This window comes from Dryobates pubescens, chromosome 11 (assembly GCF_014839835.1).
Source record: "Dryobates pubescens isolate bDryPub1 chromosome 11, bDryPub1.pri, whole genome shotgun sequence".
In the NCBI taxonomy this organism is placed as follows: domain Eukaryota; kingdom Metazoa; phylum Chordata; class Aves; order Piciformes; family Picidae; genus Dryobates; species Dryobates pubescens.
Genome location: NC_071622.1, coordinates 11,389,367 through 11,413,893, shown reverse-complemented (window position 1 = coordinate 11,413,893; position 24,527 = coordinate 11,389,367). Strand labels below are relative to the sequence as shown.

General features: G+C 42.8%; 1 protein-coding gene across 2 annotated transcripts in view; it reads left to right on the top strand.

Annotated features, from left to right (window-relative positions):
- SOAT1 (sterol O-acyltransferase 1) overlaps window positions 1-22,002 on the top strand; it is a 29,779-nt gene extending 7,777 nt beyond the window's left edge. For both annotated transcript variants that reach the window (XM_054165321.1, XM_054165322.1), the window contains exons 3-16: window positions 4,036-4,094; window positions 8,723-8,871; window positions 8,975-9,034; window positions 9,452-9,559; window positions 11,593-11,875; window positions 12,897-12,975; window positions 13,579-13,660; window positions 14,343-14,388; window positions 15,367-15,496; window positions 15,942-16,039; window positions 16,509-16,607; window positions 17,400-17,535; window positions 18,354-18,499; window positions 19,531-22,002. In XM_054165321.1, the coding sequence (XP_054021296.1) occupies window positions 4,036-4,094; window positions 8,723-8,871; window positions 8,975-9,034; window positions 9,452-9,559; window positions 11,593-11,875; window positions 12,897-12,975; window positions 13,579-13,660; window positions 14,343-14,388; window positions 15,367-15,496; window positions 15,942-16,039; window positions 16,509-16,607; window positions 17,400-17,535; window positions 18,354-18,499; window positions 19,531-19,587 (1,532 nt within the window). In that variant the 3' untranslated portion in view covers window positions 19,588-22,002. The remainder of the gene's footprint in view (window positions 1-4,035; window positions 4,095-8,722; window positions 8,872-8,974; window positions 9,035-9,451; window positions 9,560-11,592; window positions 11,876-12,896; window positions 12,976-13,578; window positions 13,661-14,342; window positions 14,389-15,366; window positions 15,497-15,941; window positions 16,040-16,508; window positions 16,608-17,399; window positions 17,536-18,353; window positions 18,500-19,530) is intronic.
- The last annotated feature ends 2,525 nt before the right edge of the window (window positions 22,003-24,527 follow it).

Sequence of the window (24,527 nt, the reverse complement as noted above, 5' to 3'; positions counted from 1 at the left end):
CTGGAACTGTAACGCTGCATGCAAGCCACAACTTCACCCAAATGACTTATTCCAACTTGTGCCCTTGGTGGTAATTGTGGAGTATAGCAGTTAACTGTGTCAAAACGTATTCATTTATTTAATTTTGGAGAGCTTGCTTAATGGACTGTGGGCTATGTCTTAAGTGGAAGCTGTTTTTGTTGGATCCCAGGCTGCAACACTAACAGATCCTATGAATGGGATGCTTTTTCCAGATCAGTGACATTAGAGGTGACTAATGTGTACAAGAGTAGGCTGTAGAAGGAACAATGGGATCCCTCAAGGTAGCTGGTACGTCTTTTGTAATGCTTAGGTTGCTTAAGTTTTTTAACAATAAAAAGCTTTCTCAATGTTCAGGTGATCTTTTAGTAGCCTGGTTTCCTTTGGAAACAAAGCTTAACATTTAAATTGCTCGTGTTTTATTTCTGAATTGTGCATCTGCTTGAGATTTAGGTTGTACACACATGTCATACCCTGTAACAATCAGTTTCTGCAAGCACAAGACAAGTGCTCAACTAAAGATCTTGTCAATGTATTAGCTGATGGGAGGGGAAGACAATTCCCGTTAAGTTTTCTTTCTCCATTGCTGGAGAAAAAGAGGCTGAATGGAGACTCAATCCTACAAACTCCCCCCAAAAAGGAGGTTATAGTGAGATGGGTGTTGGTCTCTTCTACTTAGAAACAAGCAATAGGAAGAGAGGAGATGGTTTGAAGTTGCACCAGGGGAGGTTTAGATTGGATATTAGAAGAAGGTCCTTTGCTGAAACAGTTCTCAAACACTTAAACAGGCTTCCCAGGGAGGTGGTTGAATCCCCATCCCTGGAGGTATTTAAAAGACTTGATGTGGTGATGAGGGACATGGTTTAGCACCAGGATTTGGTAGAGTTGGGTAATAGTTGAACTTGATCTTGAAGGTCTTTTCCAGCCAAAACAATTCTGATTTTATGTTACAACTTCTCCCCATAAGCAAAGCTCTCTCAAAGCAAACCCTGCATCAGCCTTCTGTGACTTTTCCTACAACTTCATCCAAGTCTTCAAAGATTTTCTTCCTTATAGCTTTAAATAAGGAAGCCATTCCTTATTTAAAGACTTCCCTCCGATAACCTTTCTGCTTCTTATACTTCTTCTTAAGACATGTCCCATCTTTTACATGCTAAAATGTGCTTGCTTGTTTTGTGCATTTTGGTATTGATGTTGCAGTGCCAAGGTGCTACAGAGGGATCCAGTAGTTTTCAGTTTCAAAAGAGAAAGATTTGGACTTCTCAGCAGTGCTCAATTCCTTTTAGACTCCAAATCATGTGATGATTTTCTTCTTGAATTGACCTCACAGAACATGAGCAGCAGCTTGCACAACAGGAGAGGAATGATTCAGGAAGATGAGTTATTTGTTCTCTAGTATCTGCCTTCTGCTGCTGCTTGAATTTATGGGACGATGCAACACTGCAGAATGAATTGGTTTGGGATGGGCTTTCTTCTACAAGAAAGGCAGAAACAAGCTTACAGGTGTTCTTACTTTGTTATTTGAAACATACACTGAAGACAGGGAAATCCTAATTTATTTTTATTAAGCTTTTAATAAGATTCTGCATTTCTAGTGTAGTCTGTGCACAAATGCTGGTGTGAGTGAATAAAGTGATAGGTGGAGCACTGTGCACAACTTGGCAATTACGTCAGCAGGTCAGAGACTGGTCTTGCTTCCTGTCCAACCATTAAAGCTGTACATTAGGTTTCTGTAAAGCTATAGCCATCTTTAAGGCCTTGCAAATAAAAAAGGTGTGTGGGGGTTATTTCCACAGTGAGCTGCTCTTGGGTAGTTATAGTAACTGTGGCTTCAAATACAAGATCAGCCAGGAAATACATGGTCAAAGCAGTAGCTATTTATTTTTAGCTTGGCTTACAAAAGAAATAGTGCAATCCCTTAAGTCTCATGTGTCCTGTCCTCTTTGGCTGTGTTGGATGGCTTTGTGTAAACTTAAGAATCTTGAAGACTTGCAGCTGGATAAGAGAGACAAATCCTTACCTTTTTGTAGGAAAAGGTTAGCTGTGCTGAGCAGAGCTCAGCAGCTCTGTTCTGCTTGCCAGCAGATAAGCACAAGATGATTCTCAGTTTGGTGGTAATGCAGAGCTGTGAACACAGTTGCAAAGTGATGAGCCATTGAGGTGAAGGTGTCACAGTTCTGCTTGTGGAACAACTAGATTATGATTTTTAAATTAACCTGGGGAGAGGGCAGGAGAATCCATCTGAGACCGTCAAGCCACATGGACTGAGTGGGATGAGGGACTCTGCTAGTAATCTTACACTTTCTCTAGAGTTATTTTCCAAACTGCTGCTGTTTATCAAGTGTAACAGCATGATGAGCTTAAATGCTGAGGTGGGTTGGTTATGGGTTTTTTTAATCTTGGAGGTGAGGTGCTTAGCAACCAGGAATTCTGTTTTTGTAGAAATGGGTCTTTGCATGCAGCATTCATGGTGTTAAGGCTGCTAAGCAGTGGGCTGGTGTTACTGGTCTGCTTGTAAGTCTATGGCTTATGCAGCAGTTTTTATTGACAGAAAAGGATCTTCCTGTGTGAGTGGGAGCATAGTTTCATTGGAGATAGAGTTTCTTGTTTCATTTATCTCCAGTTAAGTCCAGTACGGGAGTCATATCTGAAGCAGGTCTATTTAAACTTCCCTCAGCTGGTTGCTTGTAAGAGCACCTTCAGACTAGCACACATCACTTGCTTCTGTTAAAAACCACACATGGTGCATTCTGTATGCATAGATTCCACACTTTTTGAGAGGACAACAGGAGGCTGCACTATGAACTGTGATACTACTGTGAAATCTGTCATCTTGTCACACAGCAGCGCACCACCTCTACTGCAAATCTGTTAGCTCATGCTTCAGTGGCAATGTTGCTAGAGAATTGATTCAGTATCCACTCTGTCTAAAAGTGGTAATGTGCTAGATACTGAACATGACAGTTGTGATGCCAGCCACTGTGTAAGGTGCAGTGGTAGCTGTAATTACCAAAGGACATGCACAAGGCAAGGTTTGTTGCTGTCTTTTCACCCTTACTGGTATTTTGAGGGGGGGGAGGGGGGTGGATATTGCTGCTTAAATCTTGCATTTCCTTCCTATGCAGGGCTTTCTATATAAGGTCATCTCCTGTGCTGTCCTTCCTGTTGAAGTGAAGCACCAGCTTGCTTGCTAGCACTCTACAACCTGCTGACAAACCTTGTCTTAAAACTCAACTAGTTGGAAATGACCTATTTGTGTATTTTTCTGCTTGATGTGATAGAGGCATCTCAGGAGTGTGTAGTTCTGTATGCAAAAGAAAAGTACTATTTAAGGCTTTACGTATGAGCCAATGGTATTAGCAACAAAGTCAGAAGATGTTCATGGCATGGTTAGACCTGACCTGTTTGCTCAGCAATGAAATATACGGAGGAACACCGTGGGGCTGATGTCTAGCACTCCTCCTGAGGGATGACAGGAGTGGGAGTAGCAGGGTATGAACACCTGAATAACCTTCCACCTTGCCTTTTAGCTTGTCTTCAGAGCTGCTTACTTTGTTTTGCAGATAATCGTGACCCGACTGCCTTGTCTACTGGCAATGCGCAGACCGCCAGGCGACCTAATCTTATGTTTGGTTCACTCTGCCCAAGATAAAGCTCTGATAAAAGATCAGTGTACTTGGTTATGACCTTCTGAGAGTTGTTCTGATTGCTGCTTCAAGGCTGAATATGTTTAGGGACCTTGGGAAGACTTGCAGAGTTGCTGATGCAAAATAAAGCTTTTGAAAATCCAGCATGTTGTCAGCTGTTTACTGCCTGATAGTTCTGAATGGCTGTTCAAAATACTTGGTCATAGCTTATGAATTTCTTGTAGCTTAGATTTGAATTTCCTGGGGCCTTATAATAAGTCAGAAGCACTAATAAAAAAAATCAGTAACTGAGCTACTTTCTCTGTTTTCAGACATGCAACTTGCATCACTGAAATTGCAACTGTTAATTTTTTTTGCTTTCCTTCCTTAGGCTGGGTTGATGTCGACCATGTGATAACAAGGAAAATGCAGCTCATAGCAGAAGCTGAGGTAAATATGCTCTAATGCTTGCTTGTGGGGAGGAGTGGGATAATTGACCCTGAGTGTCCTTGGAGAATCCTAGAACACAAATATCCCTCTTCAGACATAGCTTCAGTGCAGTGACTTTTATGCAGCCTTCTTTCTCTCCTCTATTCTGACTTCGCATAAGAGCAGTGACATTATCAAATGCAGTTCTGCCTTCCTTCACCCCCATAGGTTGAAGTCCAAAGATAAGAGTGAACTTTGAGGCCTTTAAATAAACTTCCCTCACCACTAGCTTTTGGCAGTGTGATTATGAGCCAGCCTGCTTGCTTATTTAGTCTTTGAAATGCTCTGTGTCCTGCTAACCATTGACTAAAGGGTAGTAAGTAGTCAGTATCCCCCAGCTTCTGTTGCCCCTGGCAGTAGAGATGACATCTTCCTGAGCCTTGGTCCCATTCTTCTTGCCAGTGAGCAATATCCTCAAAGAAAATAGCACTGGGTATTTCTACTGTCATTTTCATCTGTGTGGGCTGCCATTGTCTTAGCTTATGTTAAGGTGATTTATGCCCAAATTAAGCAAAGTTGGCTAACAATGAGTTGCACCCTCCTTGTTAACCATTGTTCTGTAGCACTTGTGTTCTCCAGGGCAAATCGTCCTGCACTCTTGCTTCATTTTATTGCAGAGAATTCAATGGTAAAGATGAAGTAATCTAACTGTGTCACCCTTTCATGAATATTAAGGGAGTGGCTACTTCCAATAATAGAGAAAATACCATGCACCATGGAGATGTTTTCCTAGTTAAAAGTTGGTGGGTTTTTTCATTTCTATAAGTGGTGTGTAAGTTAAAAGACATAACTAAAGCATATTTAAATGTCTTCTGCAAAGGATGTACTGCTTTTTGTGCTGAAACTCCTAAAATCCAGCACATAGGAAAAAAAATAGCTCTGATTTTTATTTTGTACATGGTCTGAATGATTCTTACAGAGGACATGACAGAGCAAGCCTTGTATCTTTTCTCAGACAAAACTACTGCCAGTCACTGGGTTGGCAACAGATGCTTGCAGTAGAAAGCTTTGACTGTTAAGCACATGTAGCTTTCTAAGTTCCAGGGAACACTAGCTGGTTGCAAGGGGACAGCTTGATCTTGGATTTCTTTCTTCAGGAATGTCTCATTTCTAAGTTATTTTCTGGCCACCAACTTTGAGACACTTGTAGCAAGAGAATTGCCTACCAAGAGAATTGTAGAAAACCAGCAGTGGCACTTAAATTGCTGAAGTTTCTCCCAAAACATGGGGAGTTCAGGTTTTTAAACTCTTGAGGTTTTGCACATTTCTTTAACATACCTCAAAGCTACAACAATAACTATGTGGCTGAATAAAAACACTCCATCTGCTGCAAAATTCCTGGATTGCCTGGGCCTTTTTGTTGTGTGATCAGTGAACAAAGACTTGGATTGCTGGTTACCTTTTAGGTGATAGGTATCTGAGGTCTAGACAGATGCTTGACTTCTGGAAAGGGCTGGTCATGGTCAACTCCCACTGGTTTAAATAGGATTTGTATAGATGCTAGGTGTTGTTCATGCACCTGCAGTCCAGTCAGAAAATCTAGGTCTTTGTTCATCCTAAACTGCACCAAGAATGATGTTTTCTGTCACTTGGTCAGGGCTGGATGTTGTCCTGTTTCTGTGACTGAAATGACTAAATCTGTTAGATGGAGTGAAGCACTGAGGAACTTCTCTCTGTAAAGTAAGACACAGGATTACATCCCCCATATTTCTCAGACTTCTCATCAATTATTGGTCATCTTCCAGCTGACACCTCCCCCACCACTTCTGGTTTTGTAATGATCTGATTCTTTTGTTTAAAATTTAAGGATGACAGCTGAAAGGATCTGTCCTGTTCCTTGCCTGAGACTTCAAGCATACTTTAGCAAACTCTTGATTAAATGTTCTGTATTGGGAAAAGCTACCAGGAGGCTGTCTCTGCATCCATGCCCTGTTATGGTGAAGGCTGGTGGGAGATGTTCTTTTAAATTTCATTTCTTTGGTGTGTGGGTGGGATGCCCTTGCCTTAGTGAGCACTACCAGTCACTCTGGCAATTGCTCCAGTAGATTGCCCTTGAATGGCAGTAATGATAACTAATAATAGAGCACAGTATGTTGTGCAGTTGTGTTGTCTGGAATTGGTTACTGTAGAGTCTAGTGATCTAGTTTTATTTAGTGAGAACTCATGCTCTGCTCTCCCAATCCAAATGCATACATGTATTGCTGTCAACCCTGGAGGGTTCTGTTAGGTGGAGGCAGTATCAGCAGAGTGCTAAATGAGGGGAAGAGGTAGTTTAAGGAGATAATTTCTGTTAAAGTCTTGCTGACAGAATAGGCTGAAAAATGGGGAGGGACTGGAGGGAAAAGACAGGGTTTGGGTAGTAATGAATAGTGCTTTGTTTGCCATGGAAATCTGAGCCTTCCAAGAGGAGCAGGAATTTCTATATGATTTTCTTGGTTAGGGGTGGTATGCTGGTAAAAGCAGGCTGTGCCAGAGAGCATGAGTGTTGTCTTTTAGGAGTTGTAGTTCCAAAGCACTCACTGGTTTGGGCTTTTTTTCTCCTGTTTTTAAAGGAACAAGTCCATGTTTCTTGCAGAAACAACCCTTTTCTCTGCAAATAGCTAAGCAATATCTAAGAGCAGCCAGATTGTAAGACTTTCTGTTTTATTAAGTATAGGTGAAACTTGTTTATTCTATACTGGCAGCTGCCAAATAAGGGAGAAATGTTTTTATTATATTAAATATTAATCTTCTTCTAATGCAGCTTCTGTTTAAAGAGATCTCTCTGGATCTGACCACTCTGAAACACGAGGATTGTAGAATTCTGATGTGTTTTGATTTCAGGGTCTTGTGCTCTTGAGGGCTCACTTCAGATTGTCCTATATTCCCTGCCAGAATGTTATACTTGCTTACTTGGCTGTTGTCACATCAAACAGTAGCATTTTTGTAAGAAAACATCATCTGTTAACATATTTTGTTAGCCTGCAAGCTTAGCTTAGTTTCTTTGGTGATCTACTGTACAAAGCCAATTGAAGCATGCTTGGAAAATGAAGGCCATATGACAAGCGTCCATCAGTGGAAACAGATTCCTTAAAACACAGCTATGGAAAGAGGTCTGTGTAAGAGACAAATCTGTCACTGTTGCAGCTTAGAACTATGAGCTCCTGTTTTCCTGGATTTTTCTTGTTAGACCTCATGCCTGTTCTTTTGCATCAAAACCAGTACTGCTCAAAGCCTTGTGGTTCAGGAGCTCAGGAGATAATTTTCAGCCATGCCTCATCACTAGGCTCAGGCATTGGGAAAACCATTTGGTGTCGGCACCTGAGAATAAGGAACTGAATTCTCAGAGGTCTTAGGATATTTAGATTCCCCAAGTTCTCACTGAAACAGTGAATGTTGCCTTTTTCTTTGCTTGAGAGAATTAATTTTGTCTGCTTTTTTCTAGTCAATAACACCTTACACTGTGCAAATCACAAGATCCTCTCTTTATAGAGAGAGTAAGAGAATTTGCACCATAATCAAAAACTGTTCAGCATGTCACTTTCTGCAGAAATAAATAACTTCAACCATTTTATTGTGAGGAGTCTTCTAAATGCATGTAGTTTTAAAAACTCTGCTTCAGGTGGGAGAGATGAGGTCTTTGGAAGTTTGTTTTGAGACTAAATAGCAGATCCAGCAGATGGCAAGTGCAGGAAAGGATTACATATGCTAGTCTTCAGACAGACAAAAGGGAGAACATCTTGGCATTTTACAGTCTGTCTTTTGAAGATGAGTTATAGTCCTTGTCTGGATAACTTATTTATTATTGAGAGTGTTAAGTAATGTGATGATTTTTTCAGGTAAAGCAAGCAATCTTACAGTCTAGGGTAGCCCATAAAACTAGGCTGAAAATGGTACAACTTTGTCACAACTGCCTGTAACAAAGAGGATAACCTGTATAAAGCTGTCTGAAGACAAGAGTGTGGGGGCGATTCAACAGGGCTATTTGATCCCCTGAATTCTTGAACTTCAGTCTTGCTGCTACCAGTTTTGTCTCTCTCACTACTTAGTCTTAATGTGTTTTGTTGCTTTACTGACAGTATCTCTGTGCATTCTGTAATTTCTGTGATACATCAAAAGTTTCATCCAAAAACTGGTAGCAGTGGAAGGGTAAATTTGGTTGTCCTTCCTGCAGTCTTGTCATTGACTGCTTTAATGCGTGAGAACGTCGATGGTGATTGCTTAGCCACAAGAACGAAAAGGTCCATACTGCTTGCAATAACACTAGATGGGCTAAAAAGTAAATCTTGTTTATACTTGTTTTGTATGCTAAGGATGTAATTCTGGTTTAAGAAAATAAGAAAAGTATGAAGTTTAGCTCAACTTTCTTGGCACCTTGAAATAACTGAAGTACCCGTTGCTGCAGATTTATATATATATGAAGATCAGTGTGTTTGCTTTGGTCCTCTGTGTTGCACATTACTCAAAGTTGGCTCCAGCTGTTGGCAAATAGTACAGGAATGTCCTGCTCTGGGATAGAAAGGAATGTAAATATTAGAAATGATAGAAATCTTTTATGAAAATGTATCCAGAGAGTTGAACAACTTTCTGCTCTGTTTTCACTCTGTCAGCAGTTGAAGCCAGTTTTCATGAAGGAGGTGGACAGCCACTTCACAGAGTTTGTGAACAGTTTGGTGGCAAAATCGGCACTCTTGGATTCCTCATCTTCAGCCTCCCTCTTCCCAGCTTCCAGCTCAGAAAAGGAACTGTACAAAGCCAAGTAAGTTAGTTTTAAACTGTTCCTATAACCTTGTTACAGGTTTTCTTGGTTTTTTGGAAGGTTTATTTCCTTTCTTGTCTCAAATGTTCTCCTCTGTTTGCAGGACCTTGAGGGCCCCTCCAGAACATGGGAAGATCTTTACTGCCAGAAGGTCCTTATTGGAGTGAGTAACATTGCATTTTCTGTTAAATTGACTGAAAAGGCAAACTTGCTAGCCTTTGCTTTTCAGGTACTCTTCCCAATGCCACCCATGTATGTTCAGACCCCTGTGGGCTGATCTGCCTGGGTTGATCTGTTTAAGCTCCTCTGTTTTTTCCTAAAACATCTTTACTACAGCTTGCAGGCTTCCACGAGTGGTAAACCTTAATTACAATCCTCCCAGAACCACTGAGATAATGGCTAATTATTCTTTCTGTATAAACCAAGGAGGTGTTTGTGCAGACTGACAGCCAAATTGTATGTTAACTTCAGTCTTTTGAATTGGGATGGCAATGATGTCACCTTACAGTGAAACACTTTGAGAGCTGACATACTGGAGGTTTGCTGTGATGGCCTGACAGCATTTGCATCTCTCCTTCAGTGAGCTGTTTGAAGTGAGTCACATCAGGACAATCTACCACATGTTCATCGCTCTTCTCATCGTCTTCATCCTCAGCACACTTCTAGTAGACTTCATTGATGAAGGAAGGTAAGAATGCCTTGGAAAGTCATGGGCCAGGGTTGGAAAGTGCTTGCTTCTGTAGCATCAGATGTACATGAAGCTTCAGAAGGGTGCAGAGGGACGCTTGGTTGGAAGAGACCTATCGGATCAAGTCCAGCTGTTAACCCAGCACTGCAAAGTCACCACTAAACTGTCCCTCAGCACATCTACATGGCTTCAAATCCCTCCAGGATGGGGTTTCCACCACTTCCCTGTGCAACTTGTTACAGGGCTTGACAGCCCTTTCTGTGAATTGTTTTTTTTCCTGATATCCAACCTGAACCTCCCATGACACAACTTGAGGCCATTTTCTCTTGTCCTATTGCTTGAGACTTGGGAGAAGAGACTGTCACCCACCTTCCTACAACCTCCTTCCAGGTGGTTGTAGAAACTGGTGAGGTCTCCCCTTAGCCTGGAAGGGGAGGTTTCAATTTGACATACTTAAAATCCATGCTGGAATTCCTTTCAAAGGGGATATGGCCATTTCAGATTGGATAGCTAGATACTAGGAAGATCCTACAGGTTGGTGTATTCTGTGGGGATGATGGACAGCACAGTTCAGCCTTAGTTCATCAGAAGACTGACAGAAGGAGGGAGGTCATCATTGCATGTGGTCTATCTACTTCAGTTGAAAATCTTTAATCAAATGGTAGTTTTCAGCCACTCAGATTACTTGGAGGAGGACTCTGGAAAACCTTTAACTACTTGGGCAGCTCTCTTTTCACAACTGCCAGTTCTGGCACGCTGTACTTGTGCTTAAATAAAAATAGAACTTTTTGTTTTTCCTGGGAAAAAGAAAAATTCTCAGGGATACTGGCACAGCCTCTCTTAAGATTGTGCTTTGCAGGTAGCCAGTTCTGAACAAGGTTGTGAAAGACTGCTTTCCTAACACTTGCTTGCTGCTTTAAATAGCATCTTTTTGGCAAGCTCCACTTCATGTACACAAGTAGGATTACGTGTTTATCTTGCTGATTATCTGATCTTCAGTGTACAAAACTGGAGCTGTATCTTGATGATAATCATTGTGCCTCTTGACTAGGTGTAAGGACAGACTGGTGTACTATTGAATATTGTTTATCTGCTCCTAAACTAATCATGTATGAATGTTGGGAGGAGAGCTTTCAATAGGCCTGCATTCTCTGATTACTTAACTAAAAAAAAAAAAAAACACAAAATCATGGCTAGGTTTGATAATTCAGATCCAGTTTGCAGCTGTGTCTCCATATGAGAACAAATTAATTGTGTTGATGCACTCTATACTACCTTCTCTTCTGACCTTGATTTAGAAGAGCTGCTTACACATCGGAGCAAGCTCTTGTGACTTTGATAGCCAGTAAGGTTGAACATTCTTTATGTCCATGTGTTTTAAGCTTGACTATAGTTTGAGTACCTAATGCACACTACTTGGACATCTTTGGACTGACCATCTAATGACCCTAAGCCTTTTGGGTGACCTCTAAACTGAATCCATGTGGAATGCCTACAGATTTCACAAAGCAGAATTAAACTAAGTTTAAGTGCTGGATGTTAAAATACCTCACACCTATAGAGGTGAGGGGAAAAAACCTCTTTGGGTATTAAACTCCTGGGAAGAACTAATTCTTAACATAATAGTGATGATGTCCTGGGAGAGTTCCACACTCTTTTGGACCCTGGTTCAACAGTGGATCATTTAGTCATGTGCTTGTTCTTAGCAGGGATGAGCTTGAGCATACGCTTTAAAGCACATGCTGATCTTAAAGATGTGCTTAAGCTCTGTGGGATTTGAAGGTAAGCTGTGCTTGACAGCGTTGATGGCACAAGTCCTTCATTTCTTATTTCCTGGTGTGCTTGTGGGTGGTCACCTAAACCTTCTACACACAGCCCTCTGCTTCTGAGATGAAAATTGCCACAGTTGTTTCTCTTTATACTGTCAGGCAGTTATGATCTGGAAGCTATGCTTTTTTGGGTTGCTTAGTGGAGTAGAAGTACTTCTAATGAAACAACAGACTGATTATTGTCTCTTTCCTTGTACCCTCTAGGCTGGTCCTAGGATTTGATCTCTTGGTCTTTGTTTTTGGAAAGTTCCCAGTTGTCTTCTGTACTTGGCTGTGCATGTTCTGTGCCACCGTTATCGTTCCGTACAACCTCTTCGTCTGGTGGGCCCAAGGCTACGGCAGGTCCTCCCACCGTGTGATCTACTCTTTCTTCTATGGAATGTTGTTCACACTCTTCCAAACAGCTGGGCTTGGTTTTGGACCAACCTATGTTGCTATATCATACGCCCTGCCTCCAGCTTCCCGTTTCATTGTAATACTGGAACAGGTAGGTCCCTGCCCAGTGTTGTTGGATAGATTAAACCTTGGTTTCCCCAAGGAGTCAAATGCTGCTAAATTAAGCCAGGACTGTCAATGGAGTTTGTCTTTGACTTCAAGACAGGTTTAGAAGCAGTGAGTCTAATGAGGAAAAATCAGATACCAACCTTCATTTTGACCTGCAAATTGCTTAGATTTTTACCCATATCAAGGCTGAAATTCTGTTTATTTCTAGTTGTCTTGCAAATGCTAAATGCATAAACCACATTTTAAGAACCTGTTGTGCTGTAATTCACAAGGAAGTTGTAATGTTCCTGTTTAACATAAAAAAAGAGAGGGAAGACAAATACATAGTCAACAAGTGGTTCCTGTTTCTGTTTCCAAGAAGCAGCTGTCTTTGTCTTCTAGTTAGAACTTTATTCAAAGGGGAATTTTCTTTGGGGAAAAGGACCAGGAGAGGGCAAGAGGGTGAAGGACTGGTCAGACCATCAGGTTAAAACAAGGCTGATCAGAGATGAGTGTGGGCTTAAAGAATTAACTGTGGACTAGATGTCCTTTTGGTCCTTTGGTGTAAACCAAAAAAACCTGCTGACAGCTGTGGAATACTTATGTGGGGCACTACCTTATTCAAACATGCTAGAACACACCTAACTTCAAGGAGTCAATTTCAAGACTATAACATACAGATCCATTGAAATGGATAGGCTGGGGGTTTTCCTTCTGTTTTAACTTTCATGTTAATTGGTTAGTGACTTGCTGGTGTTATTCAGTGCCCTTGTGTATGCTGTGGTCTTGTGAGTGTAATGAGATCTGTTTTGACTGTCCTGAGCCATGATTACTGCATGTGTCACCTTGCAGTGTTTTAAATACAGGCTTGTGGGTAGAGGAAGCAGCAGCCTAGCTTCCATTTTCAAAGAGGTAAACTGGAGAGAAACTGAGGTGTTGAAAGGTGGTGTCTTAAAATGCTTGATCCAATTTTATTGGTAAGCTGGGAAATTGAGTGTATTAAATTGATTCTCTTGGCCTTACAGGTTCGTCTAGTTATGAAGGCTCATTCATTCATCCGGGAGAATGTCCCCAGAGTCCTGTCCTCTGTAAAGGACAAATCCAGTGAGTAACTTGCCCTGTGTGTTGGTTTTTTTTAACAGCAGTGGATAACCAGTCTTTGTTTTCCCTCCCTTACTTTGAGTTGCCCTCATGAGTTGGAGAGGTAGGATTTGAATAGGAGGCTTTGGATGGGCAGATGATAAGAATTTAGGCTGATCTTCAGCATCATAATTTCAGCGTGAACCTTTTCATGTGGTAACAGTCAATAAGCTAGGCTGTTGTTCAGGTCCAAGTCATCTCTGTGTCTTAAGTCTTGCTTCAGCAGGACTCCTTATTTCCACTTTTAGGAGCAAAAAGTGTGTAGAGTCTGCTTGCATGCCCCCAGTTCAGTGCTCTAGTTGAGATGATAGCTATCACAGAAGCTCTTTCAGCGAGACGTGACCTGTTAGTCAACTTCACTTGTTAACTGTGCTTCACGATGTGGTGATCCTATCTGATAGGTCTAGTTTTATTCTCTGCAAATCCCATACCTTTAGTTCCAGACTATAGGTTTTCTGAGGTTAGAAGGCTTGTATGTTTTAAAAGGACACTGGAAAAACTAACTGAACTGTCAGTAAGCAAAAAGATTTCAGTGTGTCCTATTTTTTTTATTTCCCCCTTTTCCAGGCACAGTTCCTATTCCCAGAATTTCTCAGTACCTGTATTTCCTCTTTGCTCCCACCCTCATCTACAGAGACAGCTATCCCAGGTAACGTGAGCATCACCAAATCAACACTTAAGTAGTGTGAAAACTGAACTAGGTTAAGCATCTCTGGATGCAATCTATTCAGTTTGAGTTGTAGTTTCGATAAAAATGCAGTTAAGGGCAAGGGCAGGACTTGATCATAAAAATTTGCTCTACCACCAGTATTATTTAGCTTTACAGTGCTGGTTTTATTGGTTTGAGAAGTTCACTTGAAGTGTAACAAATTAAGAACTTAGTACTGAATGGCCAGCAATACACAGTTCCTGCACCGTGCTCATGTTGGTTTGTGTGGTGCTAACAGGCAGCCCTGGCTCTTGAGTTTGAGGAGGCAGGCAGAGGCCTTTATTTAACACTGGGAACTTCCAGACTTTTCTGTGCTTTGCTGGGTTGCATTTTGGCAGTGTCAAGTCAGCAGTCCTTTATGTGACTACTGGGCAGATCACCACCTCCTACCTAATTGCATAATGCTGCCCTCCAGATACATCTCCATTTATGGAATTGCCATCATTGTCCTGCTGAAAGTGAGAAATCAGCAATTTCAGAAGTCATCTCTTAGATAGCAGGAGATTAAGAATTCTGAGGTTTTTTTCACAGTATAAATCAGCAAAATCAGTAAGTGAAAGGAGGTTTTCGCTGCTTTGAGGTCCTGGCTAGGTAAGATATCATCATGTGCTCTTTTTCCTAGGAATCCCACGATAAGATGGGGTTATGTCGCTACCAAGTTTGCACAGGTGAGTAGTGGATCTGTCTGAGGAATGCAGCCTCAGAGATCATCTAAACTGTTCCTGAACAGTTTCCCCTTTGGCATTAAATTGCTGTTTACTTGGTTTGGGCTAACCAGCAAAGAATACTGTGTTTTAGTGGCTTTCTTTACACTGCTGTTGTGTTGTGGTGCACTGGCACAGCTACCTGTTGGCAAGTATTCAGACCAGGTTTGAAATAATGAGACCTGGAGTCCAAATCTTCATGGCTTATTGGAGCTTAAGGCTGACCTGATCTCCACTCTCCTGAAAGTGAGCCTTAATAACTTCTCATGGATGTGTTTCCAGTAATGGCTTTGTGTGATTGAAACTTTTACAGACACACAATGTATTCATGTTTCAAACAGCAAAACAATAAGACAGAAGAAAAGGTGAAGCATGAAAAGGCCTTTGGCTGCTTACTCTTTGACAAAAAAGGGTGCAAAGCACACATCTGGCTTGCAGCAGTAAAGAGTATTTAAAGCAGTGGCTTGCATTTTGACCTCAGCTTCCAGAAAGTGAGTTCATGAGCTAGAGAGAGGCTGAGGTGGCTTGATCTGTAAGTATCTCATTTGAGATAAAAGAAAATTTTAGCTTTACTATTTGATTTAACTACAATGAATATTTTTCAATTATTTCTGGAAGTAAATAGTACCTAGGTCACAGGGTACTTCCCCACTTAACATCAGCATGAACCTTTTGTGTCATAACTTCTGAGTTTATAGATCTAGGAGAAACTTAGAGATGCTGCAGTAGGATAGCCAGGTTAATTTTGCTCCTGGATGTGTATGTTAAGCAGTTGACTGTGGCTTACTTTCAGCCTGGACCCTTAAGGAAGTTTATTAGCAGCAGTGTGACATAGATTGTTTTGACTTGGTAGCTGCTGCTTCTGTCCTAGGGTTGGCAACTGGCAATGTGTTAATTGTGCATTTCTGTAACAGTGTCAGACGTTTTACATTGTTGTTCCAGGTGCTTGGATCACTTTTCTATGCCTACTACATCTTTGTGAGACTCTGCATTCCTCAGTTCCGCAACAGCAGTCAAGAAACCTTCAATCTTCGAGGGCTGGTCCTCTGCATTTTCAATTCTATTCTGCCAGGTAAGACTTGGAGTCATGAATGACTGTTACCCTTATGGAAGAGGTGGAAGGGAGGGGAAACACTTCATATGAGATGTATTTGTGACTTGAAAATATCACAGAATTGTCAGGAACCTCAAAGATTATCCAACCCCCCTGCCATGGAGGTGTTGTGAGCAGGCTTGAGAGTCATGGTGTTAAACTTTAGAACCAGCACTAGAAAATAAAAGCTTGTGTGTTAATGTAACAGTCTTCAAAGTTGGGTCCTAGGCTCTGGCAGCCTTGCTGTTTTCCTCTGGGGCAGGCATGGTCTGGTCTGGTGAGAAACTGCAATGCTTGTACACTTTTTTGTGTAGGCAGCACAAAGCTCAGCAATGTCCATGCCTGTAAGATTTGACTGTATTTCATATTCCTGCTTATAGCTGAGAAGAAAAAACTACAAAATTTGCTTCTGCCTTGTTTCTAGGTGTCCTGATTCTCTTCCTGGTTTTCTTTGCCTTCCTTCACTGTTGGCTCAACGCATTTGCTGAGATGATGCGCTTTGCAGACAGGATGTTCTATAAGGTAAGAAGCAGGAGTTATGAAGCTTCTAAGAGTCATTTTCCTAAAGGAAAGAGGAAGAAGCTGAACAATCACTGTTTTGCCAAATGAAGCACCTACAGAGCTTTGTTTGCTTTACGCCATTAAGGCTTAAGTTTGTTTGCTGTGCTGTACGACAGACCTGACTTCGTGGCAGCCTGACTTGTTTTTAGGGTAGCATGCCCTGTGCACAAACAACCAGCCATCAGACCTCATAGCTCTGTTAGTACTGGTTTTATTCCATTATCATCCTAGCCAGTGGTGTTTGTGATAAAACAGAACTTTTATGTACAGAGTAGAATCATGAAAGTGCAGTGGAATGCATTATTTTATGGTGCAGCTTGTGATATTAGCTTGGTATTATTCTGACTAGTATTTTTCAACTTTCCATCCAAGAGACCTGTAGGATGTTTTATGCTTAATTAAGTGTATCCTCTTTGAACTGTGCTTTCAGGACTGGTGGAACTCCACTTCCTATGCTAACTACTACCGAACCTGGAATGTGGTAGTTCATGACTGGCTCTATTACTATGCCTACAGGGACTTCCTTTGGGTGAGTAACAAGCAGATGTGTTCTCTTTGGTGATTAAACATTTAACTGCTGAGTAAGACAGTGCATCTGTCAAGATGCAGCATCACTGTCCATTGAGGAGCACAAAAATGTGTTGTCTCAGCTGTTGCAGGCATCCACTGTGCTTTTTAGAGATCTGCTGCTCATTTTCAAATCCTTAGCAAATGAAAACGTGTCTGAGACACAGGAGTTTAACAATTTGACTCAACAGTCTGAAGTCATGTTGCACTGGCTTGATGAGCTGTGATAGATATTTCATGAGTGTGCTCAACCTGAATACTTAATGCAGGAGACCAGAAATGTGCCTGAAGAAAAGTACCTAAAAATCTAAGTGCTGTAGGCACTTAGTATTTCCTGTATGCTTCTTGGCTGGGGCAGGTTGGAAGAGACCTCTGGAGATCACCTAGTCCAGCCTCCCAGCTGAAGCAGGGTTGCGCAGAGCAGGTTGCTCAGGATCGCAACGTCCGTTGGGGGCATTGAAAGTCTCCAGAGAAGGACACTCCACAACCCTCCAGGCAGCCCCTTCCAGTGCTCTGGCACCCTTACAGGAAAGAAGTTTTTCCCATTATGTTCATTGCCTGTTGTCCTGTTGCTAAGCACCACTGAAGAGTTTGGCCCCATCCTCTTGACACTCACTCTTTAGATACTTGTAAACATTGATCCTGATCTGATTCTTAACTCTCGTGGGGGAAAAAAAAATAGACAACATTGAAGCAACCCAACTAAAACCACAGCAGAATAGCCTATAATAGTTTGCATTCTTCTCTCTTCCAGTTTTTTGGTAAGAAGTTCAAGGCAGCAGCTATGCTGTCTGTCTTCACAGTGTCAGCTGCTGTGCATGAATATGTTCTGAGCATCTGCTTCGGCTTCTTCTATCCAGTTCTCTTTTGCTTGTTCATGTGCTTTGGAAGTAAGTTCCCAGGAAGAGAGTATGTGACTGGGTTGTGGAGTTTGTGGGGTTTGTTTGGTTTGTTGTGGTTGTTTGGTATTTTTTTTTAAACAAGCATGGTTTGCCCTTCTGCTAATGATGCCAGTTATTCAACAGACACTAAAATTGTGGGTCCAAACTTTGTGAATGTGTTTTTGCAGCTGAGTAGTTCAGTAGATGAATATACACACACACGTACTAAGTCTGCAAGCCTGGGATTTAGATGGGCAAGACATTGGTGGAGAGGAAGCAAGCTATATATGATACACTGTTGTTCATGTGACATTGTACATATTTTAATAGAACTGCTTCCTCTAAGCCTTTGTTGAATTGCTGTATGTCAGCAGACTGGCAGTCTTCCTCTTTAAAGTCATAGTGTAAGACAGCTATTGCTTTGCTGCTGCTCTGAGAAAGAGAGCTCATTTAGAAGTTAGAGCTCTGGCATTTTGTTTGGGGTTTTGAGTTAAGAATGTGTTAGAGGGCTCTAATAAACTCGAGGTCGTGTCTGCCAGCATATCTTGGTCACCAGCATAACACAAACAGTATTGATCCCCAGAGGCATGCAGCTGGGACAGCTTGTTGGCAAACTTCTTGGAAGTAAATGTCAGCATAATCTTGTAGTATTTTGTCTATTGCCAAGCATAATCTGATTTTCTTGCACTTACACTGACCTCACTGTGTAGCTGTGCTGCTGTAGAGATGAAGTGAATGGAGAGAAAGATCCAATGAAATAAGTTGATCTTTGCTTCTTTAATCCTGAGGATTCTTTGAACAATGCTTCTCATCTCACCCCTTTCCAGTGCTCTTCAACTTCATCCTTAATGACCGTCGGAAAGGGCCCATCTGGAACGTGATCATGTGGACTTCCCTCTTCCTGGGCCAAGGTGTCATCATTTGCCTCTACAGCCAGGAGTGGTATGCCCGCCAGTACTGCCCCACAGAAAATGTAAGTGACCACTGCTGTGGGATCACTGACCACGTGGATGGCTTGTCCTTTCTTGCTGTGGGGACAGGGCAGAAATTAAATGGCATGAGACTCTGGCAGTGAGCTGAGTTACTTAGTGTAGAAACTGTAGAGAATCTAGGAAAGGTTTTTCTAAGAGAAGTGCTTTCATTAGTGTTTTCTGTGCTGATAGTGTTTCACTACTTGAAATTGAGGGTCTTTTCCCCCCCATCTCTGAGGACAGAAGCCACTGCTTGAGAGCACTTTTGGCCATTCAGGCTGCATGAATGGAGCTGCAGCATTTGGCCAAGGAGGTCAGGAGAAACTTATCTAGGAGGCCCACAAAAGCCAAGCCTGTTGTTCCTCTCCAAGGCCAGAGTGGGTAGCAGTGAGGATTGATGGCCTATAAATGGTCAGTTTGGGATTCTGCCAGGGTTTCTCATTTTCTTGGTTGATGCAGAACAAGATTATGTTCTACATAAAACTTCTTGTCCTAGTTGATCGCAGTTTTAAACCAAAGGCAAACTCTTGGGCAAACTCTTATTTTAAAGTGTTGATTCTCCTCTTCTAACCTGGTCTAGTCTATTCTAATCAAGACCTTCGAGATCATTGCATCCAACCCATCATCCAACACTGTCTAATCAACTAAACCATGGCACCAAGCACCCCATCAAGTCTCCCCCTAAACACCCGCAATGATGGAGACTCTACCACCTCCCCGGGCAGCCCATTCCAATGGGCAATCACTCTCTCTGTGAAGAATGCCACTGTAAAGGACTGGCTTCTTGGTTCAATATACTACTAGATGCAGCAGTAACCTGATGTATTGGAACTGGGGGTAAGGTGGGTGGCAGGCAATGGGCTTGTGGCTGTAGCTACACTTCCACACACTGCTTAGTGGGTATAAGAGTGGCACCACAGGATGTGAACATGAGGTTTGATCTTTCCAGTTAGGGAAGTTTGTCTTCAGCAGACTGTAGCACAGCTGGTGCTGTTGGCCTAGAACTCACTTTGTGCCTTTCCATGTTTTGCAGCCTATGTTCCTGGACTACTTAAAACCACGCTCATGGTCGTGTCATATGAAGATGTAGAAGTGCTATGCTCTGGCTGTGACATCACAGATTAGAGTTGTCCTCCAAGCGTTGGGACCAACGTCTTAACTCCTCGTGGACTTTTTATAAGGGAACTTGTGCCTCCTGATTATTGGGGAGAAGCTGTGTTTTGGGTTTTTTCTAAACATTACTGAGGCAAACCAGTTGACCTGGATTGCAGCAGGCTTCATAGGCAGCATCTATTATGTGCTGTTCCACTTCGAGCCATTTCCATGCCAGTAAAACATTGAGCTGAAGGTGGAATCTACTGGAAATCCTACTCATCCAGGGATCCCCCGAAGTTGCTGCTCTCCTGGACAGCAGATAGTCTAGTCAGATTTGCTGAAAGCTCATTGTTGGCAGCCGTCCATCTTCCTGAGACATCCCCTTGCAATGTTTTCCTCCTTTTTGGTGATGGATGTCTACAAAACTTCTATTTTTTTTTTTTTTTTTTTGGTGATCCTGTCTGCTGCTGTGATGCAGACAAGTGGCAGAGCAACAGGATATTTGCCTCCTTGCTCTGAAAATAGCCAAAGTTATTTCTTGATGGCTCTGAACTGCATTCAATGTATGTGGGCTGCCTGCAAATTCAAAATGAGCACAGGAAGAGGAGAGTGTCACTGGTGGCTGCATTGGAAAGTGGGGTGCAGAAGCAGGGCACTGTGTGTGCAGTCTCTCTGTGATTTTTATTTTCACACTGAAAATGTTATCTCTGTATTCATGAAGTTCCCAGCTGATTTATAGTGGTTTTGTTCTCTGAAGGCCCTTGTGACTAGAGGAATAGTTTTTCTTCTAGCTCTTCCTTTCTCTTGCTCCAGATAATCAATTCTTTTGGCACAATTAACTTGTAGAAGAGCTTTTGCTTTAATTTGGCAAGGGCTTGAAGGTGTGCAAGTTGTTAAGGCTTTCTTTGGTGCAAAAGGTGCAAAATACTACCACAGAGCACATTCTCCTCTGAAGTGGCTGAATCCAGTTCAGTATTCCATCACATCTTGGTGCCTCTTGCCCACCTGAGTTATGGCAGCTCCTAATGCTGTCAATGGGAAGTGAGGGTTGACCCAATGACTGGAGCCAGAGCTACTTTTTCATCTGCCTGTGTCTGCTCTGGTGTCAGTGGGGATTTCAGGTGAAGACCAGTCTCCTAGGTGTTGCCCTCCTCTTTCTGGAGAGGTAGAACATCCTCCTGCGCACTCTGCTGAAGGAAGCATTTATGTGACTTTGGTGTTTCAGTATCTGTTTATTGGGCAGAGCCCCATCAGTTTCCTTGTTCTGTCAGATGCTAAGCACAAAAGGGAACTTACAGTTTCTGGGTATATATCTCTCCAGTTTAACTGGAGCTGCAGCTGCTGTGACTGGAGAGGGTGGGGAACCTGGTGGAGGTACCTTGACCTTGGTGCACAGGGCTTTGTGAATTACTCAAATGTTCTTTACTGGCCGTTTTTAGTAACAGCTTTTCCTACAGCCAAGTGTTGTATACCAGCAGTATTGGGGCTGTTGATGGGCTTCCCTCCCAGCCCATTTTAGACTGTCCTTTGGGCCTCTCGTTTTGCTAACCTAAGTGAAAACTAATTTTGTGAAAGCTAGGTGATACTTGAACTCTTCCAGGTTTTCAGTTCTGTGTAAGAAGGAATCTTGCTCTTGCACTGTGTCAGGTCAAATTTGCCAAATATGATGCTTTCCTGTGTGGCTCTCCTCTGGAGACATCTCCTGCTAAAACCTGTTGACAGCAACAGTTGAGATAATTGCAGAGAAAGGGCTTCATGTGTGTACTCAAACCTGGCAGTATTAGTGTATAAAATCCTGGGAATAATGTGGTTTGCTTTCATCTCATGCAGTTTGATTAATCCTACATCTTTCACTGTACCTTTTGTAGGAGGAAAGGACAGAATTGCTGGAGCAACTAAGCTTAAAAAAACCAAACACAATACTCACCTCTTGGCCAAACAACTTTGTCACCTCCTTAGTACAGGATGAAATTCATTCTGGTACTTCCTAGCTGTGGTGCTCAAAATGCTCATGTACAACTGTAACTGCTCTCAAATAGGGTGTCATGGATTGGGTCTTGTCACCTTGATGCCTGTGTCAGGTCTTGCTGCTCTCTGTGTTCTCAACAGGAAATGAAATCTTGGCACTTTGTGCTGAGTTTTGGTGTTTTCCTTGCAGCTGGCACTGCCCTATTCCAAATAAAGAAAAGAACATCCATCAGCATTTACTGTGTCAGCATCCTCAGTGTTTGAAGCCTGAGGGCTTGAGCATCTGGCAAGCAGAAGGCAACCAGAGAGGGATGTTCAGCTGCTGGAACTAGTCTTAGTTTTGGACAGGTTGATGTTTCCAGCCTTGTAGATCAAGGCATCTGGCATCTGTGCTGTCAGGGCATTAACAATTAGGATTACTTTCAATTCCATGAGTGCTTTGGTTTTTGTGTTTGAATGTGGGCTTATTTTCATCTTTTTTCCTAAAGAGTACTGGAGGGGAAATACCAAGTCTTTTGCACATTGCTTGTTTAATCAGAGCCAATTATGCCATGTCTGTTTGAGTTTTCTTAGGCTGTGAGTGCCAGAGCTGGCAGTATAGTGTTCCAGTCAATAACGAGGATGCTGAGGTTCACAACCTGCCCTTTACAAGTTCTTAATAATGGTATATAAATATATATGTACTGTTTTTCTGTGGTTCCTTCCAACACAAGAACTGGGCAGCTTGCTTCCATGGTAACTCCCTCAGCTTTGAGGTGGGAAGCCTCCAGCTTTAGAACGGCAGCCTGTACAGCTGCAGCTCCTTGCTCAGTAACAGCACAAAGATCAATATTATCATGGTGAAATGTCCTGGTTTTCACACAGACCAGTTTGTTCTGAGGAAGACTGAACCGTGTGCAGTCTTCATGCCTAGCACATCCTTTCTGTTGGGGTGTTTAACTTCTAGCCCTCAGAGCAATCCTGCATCTGAGCTGCTCACTGCACTCCCATGACAGCTGAGTAAGGCGTGTGCGATGTGCTGAGGTGGGATGGGGGAGGGAAATCCTGATGAATTTAATAGGAGGTGGTATGGGTTGTGTGGTTCAATCCACCTGCTGAAGGAGAACTGAACTGCCAGATCTGCCACCTTCTGAATGTAGATAGGCTGGAAGGACAGCGGGCCAGCCTGAGCTGTGAGCAAGTCCACATGCTCTGCAGCAGCAGGGTTGTGAACTGGCTTCTGCAGTACCTCTGAGCCAGCCGCATTCGGCCTCCACTCTTCTCCCTTGCTCCCAAGAAGTCATCACGGCCCCTTCACCTGTGCTGGCAGAGGTGTGTGAGCGGAGCTGCCGCACCGCGTGCCCCAGCCCTGGCACCAGCAGGTCCCTGTATGCATCCTGTGCCGTATTCTGTCATGCAGAAGAGCTGTTTATAATCTACTGTATTACAGCAGTTGAAATATATTTTGCTATTAGGGGAGGAAAACAAATTTGCCTTGGCCTGTTTCTTTCTTCTCTGAGGAGCCTAATGGGGAGTGGGGGAGGTGGTGGCAGTGGGGCATGGTGGCTGCAGGAAGGCAAAGGGGAGTTGGGCTGGGTAAGACATGTTGGGGTTGCTCTGAGAAGATGGCTCCTGTGGGGAGATGTGTGGGTCAGAGCCTCATGGGGCTCTGGAGGGAGGACCTAGAAGGTGGGGGAGAGTCCTGTGTTTCCATGGTGATGGAGCCAGAGAAGAGCTGCCTGGCAGGTAATTGCAGAAGGCCCCTCTGCTGCTCCCTGTATGGGGAGGGGGGAGTTGGGCCTCCCTTTGGGGGTCTGGAGGCTGCAAGCCAGTGGATGTGGGGTAGCCTGAGGCTGCCTGTGCCTCTCAGCTCTGTGGAGTCCCAGACCTCCTGGATGGGGCAACAAGTCTTTCTTTCCAAGGGCATGGAGGGGAGTGGGATGGAGGCAGCCATTTTGTGCTGGAGGGTGAGGGGAGAGCTCTGTGGCTGTGAAGGAAGAAAATTTCACAGAAGCCCTTCATCAGGTCTTAAAAAGGAGCAAGAAATACCAGCTAAGAAGGGTCTTTGGGGTTTCACCAGCCACCCCATCTCTGTAAAAGCAGAGTGGAAGTGCTGGAGAGGAGCACAGAGAAGGGGTTGATAGCTGTTGGAACAGACCAGAGTTTCTAATCTCTCCCGACTTAATGCATATTAAATTAGAACAACAGCCAAACATGTGGGTGACTTTTGCCTTTATTTTGGGCCTGAAAAGGGCTTGTGTGCCAAGAACTTAATGTGATGTTTTCCAGCTGTGTACTACATGCTATAAAGTCTGTGTCCTTAAACTGCAGCTGCTACAGAACAGCGCCATTAATTTTCTCATCCTTTCTGGCAAGAATATCATGTCCAGCCAAACAGAGCTGTTAAAGGGGGGAAAAGTTCTCTTTTGGCAGAAGTTTGTAGCAAACCTTTGTACTTTCTTTCCAAGAAGAAAGCAAGGCAAACTACCTGGCAAGATCTCTTCTAGGTTATACCTACACCCACAAGCATGTATCTGAAGGCAAGGGAATGTAGTTAACCTAACTGGAAACCATGGTCCAAGAGGACACAGCTGATAAGGAGACCAAAAAGTTCTAATGCCAAGAGCACTTTATGAAGAGCAATATATTTCAGCCAAGGCCGGGGGGCGGGGGGAAGTCTTCAGATGAACATTCATGGAGATTATGAAACTAATGGAAGTAGGGTTGGGGCTTTTTATTAGTAAATTAGTAGATATTGGTAAGAAGAAAAGGTGGCAGTAATTTGAGACAAACATAGTTAAATCTCTGGCACAGTAAGATGTAGAGAAGCAGCAGTTGTTGTTAATGTAGTCTGTAGGTGGGGAAAAAAACAAGCCACCCCCATGGAGGATGTAGCAAAACATGAGGGGCTCTTTCCAAACTGACATACCCAGTTACCTGGCAGGAGGGTTATTTTGGACAATAAATCATAGCAAGCTGTTAACACTC